At 43.2% G+C, this 20000-nt stretch overlaps 2 protein-coding genes and 1 pseudogene across 4 annotated transcripts; 2 read left to right on the forward strand and 1 right to left on the reverse strand.

The window, feature by feature from the left end:
• Positions 1 to 1025: 1025 nt before the first annotated feature.
• LOC130404683 (transmembrane protein 150A-like) lies at positions 1026 to 9381 on the forward strand. Of its 3 annotated transcripts, XR_008904250.1 has the most exons (5): positions 1026 to 1191; positions 1722 to 3410; positions 7686 to 7975; positions 8376 to 8428; positions 8994 to 9381. XR_008904250.1 is itself a non-coding variant. In XM_056609548.1 (2 exons), exons 1-2 carry the CDS (start codon positions 1053 to 1055, stop codon positions 1985 to 1987), a joined length of 405 nt encoding a protein of 134 aa, XP_056465523.1. In that variant the 5' UTR covers positions 1026 to 1052; the 3' UTR covers positions 1988 to 7197. The 3 variants fall into 3 exon arrangements, 1 of the variants encoding a protein (XP_056465523.1); XR_008904251.1 differs by lacking the exon at positions 8376 to 8428; XM_056609548.1 differs by lacking the exons at positions 7686 to 7975; positions 8376 to 8428; positions 8994 to 9381 and having other exon boundaries at positions 1722 to 7197.
• Positions 5115 to 14767, reverse strand: LOC130404682 (S-adenosylmethionine synthase-like). The gene is made up of 10 exons (XM_056609547.1): positions 14334 to 14767; positions 12319 to 12396; positions 11674 to 11796; positions 10739 to 10851; positions 10141 to 10284; positions 8961 to 9086; positions 8179 to 8271; positions 7765 to 7947; positions 7037 to 7170; positions 5115 to 6843 (listed from the first exon to the last, which is right to left on the reverse strand). The coding sequence occupies exons 1-10, from the start codon at positions 14398 to 14400 to the stop codon at positions 6741 to 6743; spliced, it is 1164 nt and encodes a 387-aa protein (XP_056465522.1). The 5' UTR covers positions 14401 to 14767; the 3' UTR covers positions 5115 to 6740.
• Positions 14768 to 19807: 5040 nt separating this feature from the next.
• The window catches only part of LOC130404984 (peroxiredoxin-like 2A), a 2248-nt pseudogene continuing 2055 nt past the window's right edge, over positions 19808 to 20000 (forward strand).

Here is a 20000-nt window from a genome sequence, read left to right on the forward strand (position 1 = left end):
TGTGTGTTTTTGTCTGTGTGTGTGTGTGTGTGTGTGTGCGTGCGTGCGTGCGTGCGTGTTCATGTTGAGTTTTTCTTAATTGGTAAATTCAAGGAACCAGTTACTAATTTCGAATGTTCAAAATCTAACAGCAGGGTAAGTGGACTATTGGCTTCAGGATTTGAAAGTCCACAGTCTTTAATCAGCAGCTTGGACTAGATGGTGGGCCCAAGTAAAGTGATTTCTGTCACCCCTGACCCCAAATCAGCCCACTTTTGGGGTTTTCTTTAGGTTTTTTGCGGTCGGTGCCGCTCCGGGAGATTGGTATCGGGTTGTCAGCTGATCAGAACGTCTCGTTCAAAGGAGCTCTGCGGTCACATGCTCCTGAGCAGTTCTTTTGTGTATTGTCTCAGATCACTTGGTGATCTGCAGAACAAGGAGATCTCTCTTTCTCGCGCTCTCTCGGTCGCTCCCGCTCCCTCTCCCTCGCTCTTGCTCTCTCGCTCTCTCTCGGTTCCCCTTTTTGTCTGCTGTTCAGTATCTTTGTGTTTAGTGTTATTATTTCCTCTTGACACTTTCTCAATGCAGGGCCAAAGTCACCTCGGATCCAGGCGCATCTGCCTGTCCTGTTTGATCTGCTGCTCTGGCAGCCCTCATGGTCGGGACAGATTTTGTGCAGACCTGGCTCAAATGGTCTGGCATGTCTGGCTAGGGCCGGGGCGCTGTAAAGATAAATACGTAAACAAACCAATGTTGACATTGTAGGAAAAGCGGTCTGACACTGCCCCCTACAGGCCACAGGTGGTTAGGTCATGTGCACATTATGAACCAGAACCACATTATACCCCTTATAGACTGGGTGTCTCTCTCTACCTCTTCAGTTGATCATCTTTAGGGATCTTTTAGCAATGATCTGATCGAAGTCCCTTTTGATTGAAGCAACTGCTTAATAGTACATTTCAGTGTTGCCTAACCACTGACCAGCATCGCTCCTTCCCCTTCCGTCTGCCTCCCCCTCCCCCTCCCCTCCCCAGGTGGACAGTGCCAAGGTGCTCCATTATGTGGGCGCGGGCATGGCCTTCCCCACCAGCATGCTGTTCGTGTGCCTGCAGACGGCTCTGACCTACCGCCTGGCCAAGACCCAGAGGGAGTACGGCGTGGCCCACCTCCGCCTCACCATGTCCCTGCTGGCCTTCACCGCCCTGGTGCTCAGTATCCTCTTGAAGACATGCACACCCCCTTGTCAACCAATCAGAGATCACCCAGGCTTCTTCAGAAAGAAGGGGTGGGGAGGGAGGGGTAGTTGGAAAGGAGGGGAAGAGTAATGAGGGATGATCGTTTTCTGATGGGAATTTGTTTTTTTGACGCAGGTCGAATTTATTTTTAAACATTCTAGGCTCTTGTGGTGCATTTTAATAGACAGAACAGGAAAGTAGGTTGAAGAAAATATGGGGATGTAGGGAATCAACAAGTCGTGTCGACTAAATGGTTCGTATTTTATCCACTAGTTAAGGCAGGGTGACATTTTACCCCAATGTGGATCAAGCCTTGCATACTGTATCTTTAAAAATTCATGTCCGATTCATGTTGTTGAGCTTTAACTATCTCCAGATTTCGCCGTAGGCGCAAAGGAACAGCGTCAAAAATGTGTTGCTTGATTTATCCCAGACGTGGAAATCTGGATATGGGAAAAGATGATGCTCTCAGGTCCTCTGTTACCCTCCTTCACCTCGCTCTCCCAGGTGGCATGTTCTTCCTGCAGGAGAGCTTCGTCCTCCAGCACGCGTCGGCCATCTTCGAGTGGGTCTTCTGCGTCATCGTCATGCTCTACTATGGCACCTTTGCCTTCGAGTTCGCCGGCATGTCTGGGGAGACCCTGATGGTGCTGGCCAGGGGAGGGGCCCTCGGGCCAGAGGGCCATGCGCACAAGATAGAGGCCCTGCAGGCGGGCCCGCTGCCCCATGCACATCCCCAACCTCACCCGCACGAAAACATGTCCATGCTGTAGTCTGTAGTCCTACTTTTGAAATTAATTAGTTTGTTTTCTGCCACGCCCATGTGCAAGAGAGAGACGTCCCGGCCAGCGCTACACACGCGCTGTGATTGGAGGAAAGGGGACTAGGGTTTGATGGAACAACCCTGATTTCTCTGCCTCCCCCCCCCCCCCCCCAGGGAGGGGGTCTCCTGATGCATCGACTGAGACCGTGGATATTTAGACGTCTCTCAAGTCTCCTGATTTGCACGCTGCTGACTGACGAACCGGAAATGCCTTCTTTGACTATTTTCCATGGTTTTTATTTTTCATTTCTCATTTTATCTTCTTCTAACCAACCAGGGTAAGTAGAAGTGTATGGTCTTCAATCCTGTCTCAATCACAATTCTATCTCAAACCTGCGTCAAGGGGCCCTTGCGATGGTCCGTTCTGGTTTTGAGTGACCGACTGAAGCTGTTGAGATATGTGACGGTATGCTGAGATGTGTTTAGGTGACTTCTGTAGCTTAACAGGACGGGTTTTAAGGACAGCTGCAAGACAGCTTGCTAGTCCCCAGAGCTCTGGACACAACCGTTCCAACTGTATTACACCGTTCCTCTAACACAGATGCTACGGAAAGGAGTAGGGCGACAAAAAATTATGGTTGGTGTGTAAGAGTCATGAAAACCTGTGCCTTGGGCTCTGAAGTCTGAGTAAAGGCCTGGGTTCGGTCATCATTCTACAGTTTGAGGAATGGCTCACCGCTGCAGTCCAACAATTGCGTTTCACTCCCTGCCTGACGACCTACTGAAGACCAAAACTCAATACTTGACCCGAACTTGACTTTTTGCCTTCATGATTTGGGAACGCAAGAGAATAGATGTGATGATCTGACATTTTTTTGTTTTCAGCAATGCCACACCAAACCACCAAGTCAGACCTCCTGAAAAGTATTTTTGTAATGTCTGTTGTGTTTTCATACCAGTTTATACTGAGATACAGGGAGGAGGTCTGCAGACCTGAAGGTAGGGACATGTTTACAAGCCATTGCGTCACATTTTGGGCATAACCGACTCCAGCAAGAGGAAAATCACCAGTGTTTGATTGTGTGGATGTCCTACTTCTAAATCCCAGCTCGGCCGACTATAAAGACTATATTAGATCCGAGCATTTACCTTGATGTTTTTTTTTTTTTTTTCTTTATCGCCAGTTAGAGTTATTATGCCAAACCAAGTGGGTGTAAACGTAGACATTCGCTGCCTTCGGTTCTGAGAGCTTGTGCCAAATGACTATCTCTGTTGTTGTTCCCACCCTCTGGCAATAGGAGCATTACAAACCATGGCCATTATTATACATTACATGGATCCTGTGTGGTGTCGGAAAACTGGTATCCCTTGAACCATTTCAGTGCCTTAATCTCAGACAGGCTTACAAGGAAGGATTTTATCAACACACGAAGGTATTTACATTTCAAATATATTTATTTTTGGTTTTTGTGTATTCGCAGTTGCCCTTGTTGGTACTTTTTTTTTTTCGAGAGGATACAGGAATACAATTTATCGGCCCCTGCCCTTGAAATGCCAATAGTCAATATGCAAGAATCTTTACGTGCGCTTAGCCACCACCTGAATACATTTGTAAATAACTCGACAGAATATTTAAAATAAATCTTTACAAAACAGAATTATATTTTTTACTTTGTTTCGGTGGAGCTGGTACTCGTCTAAATGTCAGTTTGATTTACAAAACACACAGACAGACAAACTTAACTTGATACTATGCAGAGTTGTAAGTTTCACTAAATTGTTTGAAAAACTGAAAAGGCCAGCCTAATAGTGGTTACATAAAACTAAACTACTAAATGTAACAAGATGTAATAACATTTGCGGTTCCGTTACAGCTATTTTGTTTAACGGTCGACGGATCAGAAAGTTATTTTGTTGTTGTTTGTATATTTTAACATGTAGAAAGTTTGAACTTGTCATGTTTGAACTGTAAACGATCATTTATTACAGTTACACATTCAGTGTCAAGGGATATTGTAAGCCTTGAGCTAAACCTTGATAAATCACTACAGTTACTGAGTGGGTTCTAAGTTTAAAGTTAAGCCATCTAATCAGAATGTGTCTAAATCGCCATGTCGTGTCTTTTCACAACCGTCATTGAAGTATGACGTTGCCTTTATGATAAGAGGATTTAGCGTTTAACGTTCTTGCAAATATACACCAGAGATTCAGTCTCTGAATCAAGATTCTGGGCTGTTTATCAAGGTGCTCGCACGGACAGGGTTGTGATGGATTTGTGTTTTTTAAAGCATTGAATTTACTTGCTGGCATTTCATTCAAACGATACCAACCAAATGCTTATTATTGTTGATTCATGTTGCTATTGATGTTATCATTATAGTTATACTTAAAATTGTTATTGTATATAACATGTTTATCTGCGTTCCACTGCCGTTATAACAGGAGAGTCTGGTCTCTTTCTCTCGGTTTACTCCCCTACCTTTTAAACTTTGACCTTTGCACTCAGGAAGATATTTGACGTCACTAGCTGTATTCAAGGATTGGAAGCTAATTCAAGTTTCTTTGTTTATCTGATAGTATTGTTGTTGTTTTTTCCAACTTCAATTTGTTTTTTTATCTGAATGGAAAGCGAATGTGACAGGAATGGATGTGTTTCATTGTATTATTGTTGTTGTTTTACATGATGTTTAATTGCTTGTTTTACCTTTTTGGATCCTATAGATGTGTATCGTCGTTTCTGATACGCTTTGGACATTCCGTGTTTGCTGGTTTGGTTTTTGCTTGTTACACACAACTGTGTTTTGATGTCTGTATGTACTAGTCTGCCTCTGATGCTGATTTAGGATTGGCAGGAGAATTATGTTAAAATAATTAAGATCTGGAGGAAATCTAAATAAATCAAGAGTTTTATCTGAAAAGCAACAAAAAAAAAAGAAGCCCTATGTGCCTTACTTTCCTAACTAAAACCAAAGAGTTTCAACTAGTTTATTTTGTTTCAGTTAAAGAACAATGAATGTTAATTTGCCTTCATATTTAACAAATAAAACTGCAAGCAAAGTTCAGAAGAACTCTCAATTATCTTACCTTGTGCTTTACATCCTTTTTTATTTCATATTTTACAGTATAATCAGAAAGAGAAAATAATACTTTTACAGATTTATCTTTAAAATATTGTTCTTTATTGTCGATAATTATATACATTGTTCATTGATCCACCAGCTGTAATGTTTTAAGAAAAGTTAAAAGGTTCAAAGTAAACAGGTCCACGGTCACACATTGACGTGGAGCGAGTGGTTCATACAATCAGCGTTTGTTGACCATCCACAGACATCTGCAGCTTTTGGTTTAAGACTATTAACTCTGCCGTCAGGTGTCCCTAAATCTAACGAGGCAAATCTTTTGCTTTCCTGTCCTATGGCCCATAGCAGAAGCACGTCTGGTTCTACACTGTAGGTATAAAATGTAAGCAGAAGATTGTCCAATCTGGCTTTGCACATGACTGATATGGAAAAAAAGCAGCAGCGGCAGGACTTCAATCAAAGTCAACCTGTGCCTCCACCTTTACCATATGGGAGATTTGAGATGTGTACATGTCTCCAATGCTTAAGACTTCTCAGCACCAATTATAGCAATCACAGAAGATTAAGTCACAGTTTAAGTACAAACGATCCATAGATAAAACAAGTGTTTCTTATCAGAGAATTGTAACAGTGGGACCCCATGTTTGTCTAGCAATGTCATGTGGGAAGCCCTGGCATGGAAACTAATGCATCATAATTCATATGTCGGGGTAATAATTCATTGTTTGGTTTAGTAACGAACACCAACAAACTTCTCGACTAAGTGACCTATTGCTGTTGTTATTTGTATCTTAAATAAAATCGTTTTTCATACAGAGTCAAGTCTCTTTTAAGTAAATTCAATAACACACGAGCTATTTTAAGACAAACATCAAGCCCACAGATGAGTGGTTTGAAAAGCACCATTTAGAGATCAAAAGGTTTGTTTGCACTACATTTCAGAATTCAAAGGGGATATTCTCTGCTTTGGGGTTATGTTTGCATTTTTTATATTTAACATTTATTACTGTAGAAGTATTCTGGCTTTTGGTGACACAATATTGAGTAATGAATGCACACACAGTTGCATCAGTCGGGAAAATTTGCTTTGTCTCGGCTTAACCTGATTGTCTTTTGAGTACGTCAAATATTATGCAGATGGAGTCCAAACCCTGACACAAGATTAAAGCACCGCTGCAGCTTACGATACTTCCCTGCATATAAATACATTTCTGCTTTTCAGTGACCATAAGAGAAATGGTTTGACAAAAGGCACAAATCTACAAGTATTACCTGAGTTTGAAAAACCATCCCAAAAAGAGTTAAAATGATCATAAGATGACTGTTATTATTACATTTACTTTCTTTTGTGTACTCTTCTCTGTGTAACTTATGTGGTGCTGTCTCTCAATATTTGGACCTCGCTTATGAATGGATAGCCTTCATCCTCCTCCTCAGATATACATCATCTCCCCCACTCCTTTCTCTTGCTAAAGTGGTCTTGTTTTGGTGGAGCGAACCTCAGCCCGAAAATCTAAAACCTAAAACTATATCCCTAACATTGGCCGCATGTATTCTCTTGAAGATACACCATATCGATTGTAGGAAGTGGGGGGCACTAAGACTAAATGATTAGTCCTTTGTGGCTGTAGTCCGTAAGAAGGTGTGGTTGTGGTTGTGTTCCAGGGCAGGTGTTGGGGATGTTTAATGGATCAGCTCCTTCGGCATCTCCCATGTGAACTCTGGGCGGCCAAAGTGGCCGTAGGAGGCTGTCTGCTGGTAGATGGGCCTCTTCAGGTTAAGCTCCCTGCCAGACACACACATAATGGAGTTTGAGTTTGCTGACGCATGACAGAAAGGCCTTGTTGTACTGGTTAGGTGTTTGGCTCTCAGAAAAAGGTTGTTAATTCATACCGCAATGCCTTCAGATGGCCTATCTGTATCAAAATACGTAACCTGTACCACCTTATTAATAACATATGGCGTATGACGTTATTTACCTGACAATGACACCTGGCCGCAAGTCAAAGTTCTTGTTGACGATGCGCAGCAGCTCCCCCTCTGACTTCTCGGAAGAGCCGTATGTGAACAGGGAGATGGAGAGGGGGTGGGCCACGCCAATGGCATATGACACCTGGAAGACAAGGCACAGCTAGGTTTAACCACCACAACTAACCTGCCTTGAACATTGTTACTTTCGGTTGATTTGTTTATTAAAGGATCCCCCCGGAATCCAACGTAGTCAGCTAGTCCTTCTGGTGGAGGATAGGACATAAACAACATTAAACCTTTTGCGAGTTCCTGTATTAATTCGCCCTCACATCCCACACGCTCCTTCTCCATTTTTGGTCAACCCATTGTCCTATTTACATATAATTTGCATATCAGACCTTGATAGGCTAAATTCACCCCCCCCCCCCCCCCCATACCTACTCCAACCCAGACTACAGTTGGTTTAACAAGCAGGCATAGTCTGATCAGATTTTTACAATTATTAGTAGCTATGTCACCTGCCAAGTCACAAATGCTGATTGTAGGTGCACGTCTAAATGGCATGCGTCAATTAAGAATGTGTTTCCTCATAACATATAATAATGTGTGTTGAGATGACAGGGGATTGAAACATGTTTCCTTCCATCTACATTACAGTTGGTGTGCTGGTGGTGGTGGTGGTGGAGTCAAAGTGAAGTAGACAGCGGTGAACTGATGGGTACAGAAGTATCCTCACCTGGACCAGCACCCTGCGGCACAGCTTGGCCTTCACCAGGGACTTGGCCACCCAGCGGGCGGCGTAGGCAGCCGAGCGGTCCACCTTGGAGAAGTCCTTCCCTGAGAAGGCTCCACCGCCGTGCGCGCCCCAACCGCCGTACGTGTCCACGATGATCTTCCTGCCCGTCACCCCGGCATCGCCCTGCGCAGCAAAGGCAGTTATATTACCGGTAGATATCAATTATTTGTTAACAGATTATTTCATCATTGTCACTGTCGTCCTCGTCATCATTAATCTCTGGTTAAAAAAAATATGTTTTAGCGCTATGAAATAAAATGTATTTGATCTTGTGTGGCAGTTAAAAGTGGAAGAGTGTGATAAAAGACAAATCATCTTGTGTTTGTGTGTCTCCGTGTGTGCGTTTGGTCTCACCTGAGGCCCTCCGATCACGAAGCGTCCGCTGGGCTGCAGGTGGTAGATGGTCTGGTCATCCAGATACTTAGCAGGGACCACTGCTTTGATCACCTGCCACAAACAACACGCAGATTTACTTCCCAACTCATAACGTATAATAATGTGTGTTGAGATGTCAGGGGATTTAAACATGTTTCCTTCCATCTACACTACAGTTGCGATCCGTCCATATCCTATCCAGTCGGTGCTGTTTCTCATCTCATGTTTGGTAAATGCTATTTAGAATTAATTTGAAATCTTTTATTCTTTGGACCAAATTCTAATTCCAATCATATTATTGTAGTTGAGAAGCACACTATGTGTAAATGTATAGAAATGTGAGCCTTGGTCCTGTGTTGAACCAACAAGCTCATAGATCAACTCTGTCTGGTATTCAATGTGTGTATCAATGTGTAACCTTCAGAATGGCTGCAGGTTACATTTTGGCCTTGTGAAGACTTTAACACCAACTTGAATAACCCTAACTTAACACACCACACTGTAAGCCCAGACATTCCACAGGCTAACAGATGGACAGACAGACGCACAGACAGTCAGTCAGTACGGACAGAAATATAAACAGAAAGACCGACAGACAGGTCGACAGACTGTCCGGACAGACATACAGAGAGACAGAGAGACAAACCGGACCGACAGAGTGTCAATCAATCAGTCAGACAGAACAGACAGTTCAGACAGACAGGATGACAGACAGTATAGGGGAACAAATAACACAGACAAACAGATGGACAGACGTGTACCTTCTCTTTGAGCATGACTTTCTGCTCCTCCAGGGAGATGTAGTCATCGTGCTGGACGGAGATGACCACGGTGTGGACCCTTATGGGGATGACCGCGCCGCCCTGCTGTTCGTAGTGCACTGTCACCTGGTGGATGGGAGGACCAATGAGAAGCCATGAGTTAACATCAGCTGTTCATACGCTCATTCCCCTGAGCTTCAATCATCTGGACGTGTGATGTGATGGGGACAAAGATAAGGGCTGATAAAGGCGCACTGACTACACTCTGAATTTATTTGACTATGTGTATTGTTTATGGTTACATAGCCAGTTTTAAATTAACACGGTTTTTGGCCAAATATTGTAACGTGCAGATTGGCAAAGTTTCATCAATTGAAATGTTTACATCCAAACTACCAAACTGCAAAAAACAACAACTTAATTAACCCCCCCCCCCACCCCAACCTCTGAGGGTAGAACCAAAATACTTGATTCATAATTGCACAAATGTGTGCGTGTGCGTGTGAATGTGAATTTGTGTGTGTCTGTATGCTTGTGTGTGTGTATGTGCCTGCATGTGTATGTATAGGTGTGTGTGGAGAGGCGGGGTGTTGGGGTGATAAACAAGACTGCAGCTATCACTCCTGCTGCAATCCACACCCCATGGACAGAAGCAATACACAGGGTCACCAACACGATGGACCACAACTGAAAAATAATTGCTGCTGTATGAATTTCTGTTTTTACGCGGTCACCAGACTTTCACTCATTGGCAAGTTTGTTGTGTCTTAGTGGCCGGTCAGTGGGTCAACAGGTTCATGAATCACTGTACCCCCCCCCCCCCCCCCCCCCACCAAACCTACTCCAACTCAGACTACAGTTGGATTAACAAGCACGCATTAATAGTCTGATCCGATTATTACAATTATTTGTATGCCATTAAATAAAGGTGCCCTGGTGGATTTAAGGATTAAACTAAACTAATTTGCTCCCTGCACTCGCTCCAATGTCCAACTAGACGGACAGATAAACTGAGTCCCTCTATGTAACTACCGGAGGGCCCGCATGCGTCACCGGGGGCCACAATCAAAGACTGCCGCTGAATCTTATCCAAGTTCTGTCATCAGTTTTTCAAGGATACGCAAACAAAACACAACGCACGCCAAATTCACCCACTCTCATGTTGGTTTAAGATTCCCACCTGTGTTTTAGAGTCGGGACGCAGCCAGGGAAGGGTGCCGTCGCGTCTGAGCTCAGCCATCTTGGAGTTGAGCTTGTGGGCCAGGACGATGGTGAGCGGCATGCACTCCTCCGTCTCGTCGGTGGCGTAGCCGAACATCAGGCCCTGACGGAGACGGAGGCCGAGGGAGGGGTTATTTTTGTTGAAATCTCTAGATCGCCGTGTTAAGTATTAGGGTGTCGGGAGAGTGATTTCATGTGCTTGTCAGACACGCCCTGAGCAGGTTTGGGATACACATCTTGCTTCAGTTGCTAGACATTTGAGGATGGAACCCAGTACCTTTCCGCTTTGAGTCCACCCCCACTTTCAACTATTTAGATATCCCGACCCCCAACACGATGTTGATTTATTCGTAATATTAAACAATTTGACCTTATTTGTAACACCTTTTCTGGGGAACAAAGAGCTTTACAAGAAGAAAGACAATCCCAAAACAAAGTGAACCAGAATAGGTAGTAACTAAAAAGCGTTTGGGCACTGGGGTAGTATGAGGGATGTAGGGCATTAAGACCAGAGGCCGCGTTGAAGAGAACTGCAAGGTGGTCACTATAGCTCTTACCTGGTCTCCGGCGCCGATGTCCTCCTCCTGTCTGTCGATGTGGACGCCCTGGGCGATGTCGGGGCTCTGCTGCTCCAGAGCCACCAGCACATTGCACGTCTTGTAGTCGAAACCTGCGCAGGACCGAAAGGACCAAGGGGGAGAGGGTGAATGTGAGAGACAGGAGAATGAAGAAGATTTACAGAATTAAGTCTTATGGACATTCTGTAATGTGTATGTTGGGAATCACCGTGAAAGCTACGACTGGAGAAGAGCTTTTACTTACAGTATTTTACATTTCCCAGAATGGGATTAACCTTTTGTATTCTATGAACTGTCAAGTCGTTTATCTAAAGCGATTTACATAGAATTTGTGCATGCATTTCAGATTGAGAACCAAGCTAGGAGTGAGGGACTTGTTGCTTTAGGATGCCTAACCCTGCGTTCACACCAAAAGATGCATTTGCTGCCCGAACGCGTTGACGCCTGAGTTTTGCGGCGCGTCAAATCAAGTTTTGCGGCGCGTCAAACTTTTGACGCGCGTCAAAAGTTGAAATATTTCAACTCGAGCAGCATTTGACGCGCCGCAAAATACGTGAACGCGCCCTCCGCCCGTGCCCGTCAGCGGGCACGGGCATGCCGCGCCGCAAATCAGATTTTGACGCGCGTCAAATCAAGTTTTGCTGCCCGTTTTCTCGGCAGCAAATGCATCGGCAGTAAAGCAGCAACGCGTCTCTACATTCACTTTGAATGGGATCACGACGCGCGTCAACTTTTTGCATCTTTTGGTGTGAACGCAGGGTAATGGTTAGGACGTGGACGTTGGGGAATCGAACCCCTGTACCCTATGATCTGGTGGCGAACGCCCCCCCCGATCCAACCCACTCTCCTTCCCCCTGTATTTTCCATTCCTCCACCCCCGATGTGGTTCATCCTCGTGGTCTCTTTCTCCTCACCCTTGTCGGAGTTGTCGTAGCCGATGTGCCGGATGGTCTCCCTGACAACCTTCTGGTAGTCCACATGGGCCCGGGAAGTGATCTCTCCACACAGCAACACCATGCCGGTCTTACACACCGTCTCTGTCAGGGGGGGGGGGGGGGGGGGGGAGACATCCAATCACGCTATTTAGTTATTCATTAAGTGGACACTTTAATCCAAAGGAATTTACAGTAACCTTTTTTACCGTACATACATTTTTCAATACATTTGTTTGCACAAAAGGTAGGGAGCTGGGGGCATCTTTCTCCAGATGTCTACAGGGAGACTGTGGCCTTTAGGAGTTTAAATCCAGGAGCTTTAAACAGCCCAAACAGCCACCACCAATTGACTATCTATAGCATCACTCAGACCGTCAGGAGTCAGTTTCTCAGTTGCCGGGATCTGCAGGCCTTGCGATGCAATGACATTATGTGACATAGAGATTTATGGATTGTTGTTTGTCACCGACATGCTCAATGGTTTGAGCTCTGAAAGGCTTTATCTTGCAAGTATCCCAAGGTTGATATCAGAACACAAAAAATAGTATGAACAACCTCTGTGGGTGAGTTTTGTTCAGCTCCGTAGTATTCCTCAATTTTGCAAATGTATACTTCATTTCTTACCACAGGCTACTTTTGCATCAGGGTCCTGCATCAGATGGGCGTCCAGGACAGCGTCACTGATTTGGTCACAGATTTTATCTGTGGACAGGAGAAATATGAAAGAGATCCATTGATATAAGTGAACCAAATGCCACCATTTGTAAAGACCGAGAGCTGTTTAGACGCAGTAAGCCCATAGTACAATGGGACTTAACAACAAGTATGAATGCAGGTTTGACTGGTAAATCCAGCCTATAATGCTGGATTGGACCCATTTTGATCTGAAAACGATGTTGGTATGTTTATGAGCGTTTCTGCACTGCATTCGTGTTGATGGATTTCAGCCCTGGGGTAATTTTAGACTTCTTTCCAAGTTATATGGTTGTATTTTGTGTGCCTGTGTGATGGGGGGCACTGGGTCAATGCTTAACCCCTCCATTCATCGCTCTATCTATTTCATTCTCTCGCTCTCTCTCTCTCTCTCTCTCTTTGTGTGTCTCTCTCTCTGTCTGTCTGTCCCTGCTGAAGCAAGGCAGCGTGCAGGTTACATCAGAAACAACATGCCCTCCTGCCTTTGCCCTGTAGTACTTCACAGTACAAACACTGAATATGTATTTATTTATTTACCTGCCCCCAATAGTGGGAAGAGAGAGGTCAGGGGCCTTTATCGGTTTTAATCGGTCTCCGTAGGTTAGTGGGCCTCCCACCAAGGGCATGCTGACCACAGGGCTACCTATCTTCAAACCTTCCACACTGTTGGGGGGGCGGGGGGGGGGGAGGATTTTGGATAATCTGGATGCATGATCTCATAGAACAATGCACAATGAAAAAATGATAAAGTATTCACAAAAGTATGCAATAAATTGGCCTTAAGAAAAAATATATAATAATACGAAAAATGCATTATAATGGGATTATTGCAGGTCAAGCCAGTGCCTCATATCTTGGAAAATAGTATATGTGTTGGTGTTTTAAAAACAAGTCAAGTACAAGAGTACACAGTCAGTCTGTCAGATATCCAGTTGGAAATCCAAAGCTTGTGTCTAAGTGCCTATTTGATACAAGTTTAGCAAATGTTCAACTTTCGTGAATGGGATTGTGTACGATGACACACTCTTTCGGGGATGTCGCAAAACACAGATGGCATAGGGCAGGCTGCATTTGAAGTGTTCTGATTTGTTCAAAAGCGCCTCAGTGTGCAGTGACTGCCAGTGCAGGCTGTAATACAGAATTACAAAAAGCTAGTAGGTTGAAACTACATCAGTTCTTCCCACACTAAAATAACAAAGACTTTTATCAAACTCCCTTTTTCATATTCGGTTAGGTTTGTTTGGATCCAACAGCTGTTGGAAGGGGGTGTACACAGAAGGACAGCTGTATTGGGGAGACCCTCGTTTTGAGTTCCTTGCACATTTATTGCTAACTTGTGCAACCCCACACCACCTTCCAACCTCATAGGGCACAGCTGCCCGCGAGTAAGTTGGGACGTAGTACACACACACACACACACACACACACACACACACACACACACACACACACACACACACACACACACACACACACACACACACACACACACACACACACACACACACACACACACACATAGACACACACAGACACACACAGACACACAGACACACACACACACACACACACACACACACACACACTCATAGTTCACACACAAACACACACATGCGTCTCAAACAGTTGCGTCTCCATCAATGGAATACCATTCAAGTCATTCAAGGATGAGGAACCCATTCAAATATTTTACCTGTATTATAATTAACTTTTTGGTTTGTAAATATAATATAAATGCTACTGCAATCTGAGCGGAACAGTGGGACAATCCAAACCTATTTGTATACAATGCAATGGCACATTTTAAGATATTATGTCAATCATTGTTTGTTTTGCACAAATGGGTAAGTGTTACCAGTTTCATGTCAATTCATTATGTATAATACCAGGCATAAACACAACAAGGAACCCTGAAGAGACAGAGATTACAATTTCAGGTATGTCACCTGGATGTCCTTCCCCTACGGACTCCGACGTGAACATGAAGGACCCATCTTCCAGAAGATCACTCATGTTGTCTCAGCTTCACCGGGTTCTCAAAGCACACAGCTTTAAAAAAGAAAAACACTCAAAGTCTCCCAGCAAGAAGGTCCGGTAGAAAGGAGCAGAGCAGGACCAGAGCTTCCCTTGTATTCCTGCAGGTAATCTTGAATGGGGGGCCGGAGAGAGAGAGAGAGAGAGAGAGAGAGAGAGAGAGAGAGAGAGAGAGAGAGAGAGAGAGAGAGAGAGAGAGAGAGAGAGAGAGAGAGGTAGAACTAGAGAGAGGGAGAGTGGTGATAGAGATACAAACAGAATAGGGGAAGAGCTCAAGTGCTGCTACCAATGTAGAGCCTGGTGCACATCATCCTATATATGGCCAGGAGAAAACACATACACACACGTGCCTCCATGCACACACAGACCCACACACACAAACACACACACACACACACACACACACTCTACTCGCTCCACTCCCTCCCCACTCCCTCCCCAACACACACTCATACAAACACAAGCTTCATTTGGACCCATGGAATAGACCATTCCGGGGAGGGGGGTTTTAAATAGTGGAACACACAGCGTGTGAGCACGTTATGTGGGGGTGTATAGGGTAGTGCTGGGGGTCGTAGCACCCCACATGTCAGCTGTCCTTAAGATGGTGGGTCACTCCACGGAGGGGGTGGCTGGAACACTTTTAGTTTGGGTTCCACCACCACCTTACAAACCATCCAACCACGAGCCCCCTGTTGTGACTGATCTGCAGTCTGTGGGGAGAGGGGGAGAGAGAGAGAGAGAGAGAGAGAGAGAGAGAGAGAGAGAGAGAGAGAGAGAGAGAGAGAGAGAGAGAGAGAGAGAGAGAGAGAGAGAGAGAGAGAGAGAGAGAGAGAGAGAGAGAGAGAGAGACAGAGAGACAGAGAGACAGAGGGAGAGAGACAGAGAGAGAGACAGAGAGAGAGGGAGAGAGACAGAGAGAGAGACAGAGAGAGAGAGAGAGAGAGAGAGAGAGAGAGAGAGAGAGAGAGAGAGAGAGAGAGAGAGAGAGGGAGAGAGAGAGACCGACTACAAAAATGATGCAACCTGTTCTTTTTCTATTTTGAAAGATCACAGACCAACTTATATCAATTTAGACACAATATATTTTCTCCAGCATTTAGGATGATGTATTAAAATAGGGTTAGGTTAGGTTTGGCTAAACCCTACCCCATAAATAGGAATGTTCAAATAATGTTCCCTTGATTGTGCAACAGAAGTCATGTCGTAACTTTTCCCTTCACCTCCCGGTCATATATACCAGGGAACATATTAGGCATACACCAACAATATACAACGTAGCACGAAGCATTCAATGCAATATCTAAAGTGTAAACAACACTTGTTTTTCTTATAAATTTGTCAGTCATTCTTATATTTATTTAAAATATTTAAAGTGAAGTTCTTGGTTCAGTCAGAGGACTGAAGTTACCTTAGGAGACAGAGAGAGGACTGATGCCACGCTTGTTAATGACTGACTGGGAGACTATATCCATCGGCAACAAGATCATTCTGGTTGTGTCAGGTGTGTGATAACATCGGAGCTTTGACGTGTCAACAACTGAAAACAATGACTGTTGAGGCAACCAGTAATACCGATGCTTAGAGACCTTCTAAGCTTACTTTAAAGAAATATGTATTATCCTATTTATTGATAGATATATATTCAGGTTAGTTTAGCTATAGGGATAGGGTTAGTATTAGGGTTTGGGTTGGATTATAATGCTATAACATTATTCTAAATAGATCAGAATTCGTCATAAAATTAAAGCAAACCAGCATAGACTTTTTTCAATTCATCGATTCATTCTTGGATCTTTTAGTTTCCCCTCCCATCATATTTTACTGGTATTTTTGAAAGTGCTATTCACATCCATTACAGTTTAACTGTTAGATTAAACTGTATTGCTTGGTTGGTTACATCTGCTGCAGAATCTTGTAATCAGCAGCCAGAACCTCAACAGACTATCTGCTTGCCTGATCCTGCTGGTTTACCTATACGAAGTCCCAAGTGCCATTATCAGTCAAAACAGGTAATCATAAACTGATTAATTTGTAAAAACCCCAAACATAATGCATAACGTTTAAAGTTCAAAACCTTCAACTAAGGCAACAGCATTCAAGCAACAGATTTGTTTTGCAGCTAATATGACCGGTCACATAATATTCAAAATAAATATGTATTTACTTAAACCATTTACCCAGCTCACATCTACAAATTTGGACAGATAGCCAAGATAGATAGACAAGTATTAATTTGCATATGTTTTAATATTATTACTTAAACGTCATTGACATTTCCATATGTTTATGTCCCATATATGGACCTAAAACCTTTAAGATTGGTGCATTTGTAATGTGTATATTGAATACTGAATACTGTATACTGAAAATACTACTGAAAAAGGGTGAATGCAATTGTAATAGTGTAGAAAATGTTTTTATTTTGCCTCTTAATCCTGCAATACAGTGGGAAAAGCATTAAAGAGCCATCAGGTGGGATGTAGGTGGCCACTCTAATGGAGCTACTGGTTTTAAAGTATCCAGACGCAGCTGGTCAGATTTAAAACTAGGGGCCTCCTTTCTCTGGATTCAAGAGAAATGTCCACACATGTTTGCCTTTATCCAAGTCCAAGGACACCTAACCCTGCTTCCTTTTTTTTCTATCATTGCTGTATGTACCGGTCCCAGCTGGCTGTCATGCTCAGTGTAGGCTTAAGTAGGTCAGTTATTGGGGAGGTTAACATGTTGCCTGCAAAACAACCAAGACTCTTTTTTTAAAACTTTGTGCCTGACTGAAATATACTGTTCCTCAGAATCACGATATCCTGACAAGCCTGCTTATGGCCTAATGTTTTGCACTGCTGAGTTGTGCTTCTTTAACAAACATAACGGACATAATGATAGTACATTCAAATTTACTGAACAAGACATGCGGTTGACGATGATGAGGCCAGCCAGAGTGACCGTGGTCACGACCTCGGATAAACCAACCGGCTCTCTGACGGGCTGGATGTGTACGAGGGGCGTTTGGAGCGGTGACCAATCCCTGAAAGTGACAAAGTGGGGTGTGGTACAAATCCTTTATTTTGATTGGATGTCGGTCCCAAACACTACCAAGGCATAAACAAAATCAACATGCATATAGCAATAAGCCTCGTTTCCTAACTAAGAGTTACAAACTTATGTCTACACATGTGCCTTTATCCGTTGGAGCTAAAATGATTAGTTACCCAGGCCAGGGTGGTAGGGTATACTTTATATTGTATGCTGCCATCACTGCCCTGAAAAAACTCACTACCTTATGTTTCATGGGGTGTTGTGTTTGTGTTGATGTACTTTGTGTTCTTCATAATAAATTATCTATTAATCTATGTGATGAACGCCGGTGGCAATAGATTCCTCTCTGCATTACAACATTCCTCTCTGCATTACAACTTTTTTTTATCTATGCTTTTATCTATCAAACAATCATACAAACTTGATTCCTACCCATATACCAAAAAAAATTCTCGGTTATAATGTATTTTAGTTCGAGAAGGTAATATACGATCTATTGACACACACTCACACATCCAGACTGGGACACCATGCAGAGGGAACGTAGCAGCTGGGTGTGAAATCCTATCCTCAGCCGGTTGAAACTGAAGCAGCAGGTTTGACATCCAATGAATGTAGTCGTCCCACTACTGGTGAAGTACTGTAGTACTACGATGATGCAACGGAAATAGTTTTCGAGAAGGCCTGCATTGGGCATAACCCAGTTATTATTGGTTCGAAATAATATGGATGCTAGGGTAAATTAAGTCTTGATTAGAAGTAGCCTATAGATCTAGACAATTTCTGCTTTCAGTGCAATGGGGGATCCATTACTTAAGTTATTTCTGAAATAGTACTGTTGGATGTTGCAATGTTGAATGTTGGAAAGGGAACTGAATAACTGTTTTCTGTATGTAGGTAAAGGTAGAGTAGTAGTTTAAAAACATTTGTATAATATTTGTTGTTGTAAAACCTATTTTGGAAGAAAACGAAAAGCTATATATATAAAATAAACTGTATATCTAATAATTAAATTCGGCCTGAATTAAGTGATTGGATTTTCTAGCTGTTCTATCTGTACACATCCTTGCACAACCTACTCATTGTGCATGACCGTAGTCTTCCAAAAGGCTCCAAATTGCCTACGTAGTCATTTTTACAAGCGTAGGCTACAATCCATAAATTCACTTGAAAAATCAACCTGCCTGCAATGTCATTGTTTGTCATGAAGGTGTCAGTATTGTTTAAGATAAAACAAAGTGATTAATTTTCTTTCATTATACATGGCTCATCTCATAAACACATGTGGTTTATTATGTATTTTTTTAATCAGGTTAATTAATAAGAAGGCGAGTTGATTTTAATCACACATATTTTACTGACCTACATATGATAGGCCTATTAAAGTTAGTGTTATGTTTAAGATGTATCTTCTTTACCCTGTAATGTTTCAGATGTAAATCCTTTACACTGTAATGTACTGAGAACTCAGGGATGGAGGATAAGTGCATGTTCAGTAATGGAGAACTGGGATGGGGGGTCAAAGTTCTCGGGCCGATGCATTGAGTGTTGTGATTGGTCCGTGCATGGGCGGGAAAGCCACACCGTTTGGGAATATAATCTGCGGCCTGATGCCAGGTCAGAGGTTATTTTCAAACCAACTCAGGTTTTGTTATTATTTCTGTGCAATTGATAATAAAGTCTTTATCCTCAAACCTTCTCCTTCTCTCGTATTTTGTTAGTGTTATAGTGTGGGTTTTCATCAACAATGATTAATAAATGGTCCTAAATCTTCTTTAGCCATGCCTAATGTGAATATCAGTCTGATTTCTGCAAAATATATATGCTATGGCTGGAGTAATAGTCACAGGTCATTCCTAATGAGTTATTTCTGATTGGCCGTCGGTAAGCCTTTGATAGTCTGTGCTTGGTGCTCAACAAAAACATGAGTGAGGTCCTGCAGTGACGCTAGCAGAAAGCCTTTCACATTATGGTTACATAAGAGAATAGGGTTTAGTGCGATTGGGCTGGGGAGGTATTAAAGGCTTTCACATTCTTTTTGGAAAGCAGAACCGATCAGTTATATTGCTTATGTTAGTAGCTGCGAGGCACAGACTGGTAAGGCAGAAATATGTTTCATTGCTCTATAACTTCACAAAGTTAACACTTAGGATGAAATAATCAATTTCCAATGCTTAATAATCTCTTTGGTTACTGAATAGAGGGTACAAGACATGAATGCTATTTATTTTCCAAATTACAAGATGTTTATGGAGAGGCATGGGAAATTGTTAAAGCCATGTATGTTGTGATGTGATTACAGCTGTATCCTGATGAATGTACACCAGTGGAGCAGAGAGGAGAGAGAATGGTAACCGTGACGGGCACCCTGAAGGCAGTTAGCCTGTTCATCTTGGAGCTGCTCAGCTCCTTTACCGACTGGTTCCTAACCAAACCAGCCTGGGCCCAGCTTGAGGTACTGGAGAACACAGAACTCAAGACCACCGGAGGCAGTGAGTCCGTCAACATTCACCATTGCTAAAGGGGCAGGGTAGTCGGGG

Source organism: Gadus chalcogrammus, chromosome 15 (assembly GCF_026213295.1).
Source record: "Gadus chalcogrammus isolate NIFS_2021 chromosome 15, NIFS_Gcha_1.0, whole genome shotgun sequence".
NCBI lineage: Eukaryota > Metazoa > Chordata > Actinopteri > Gadiformes > Gadidae > Gadus > Gadus chalcogrammus.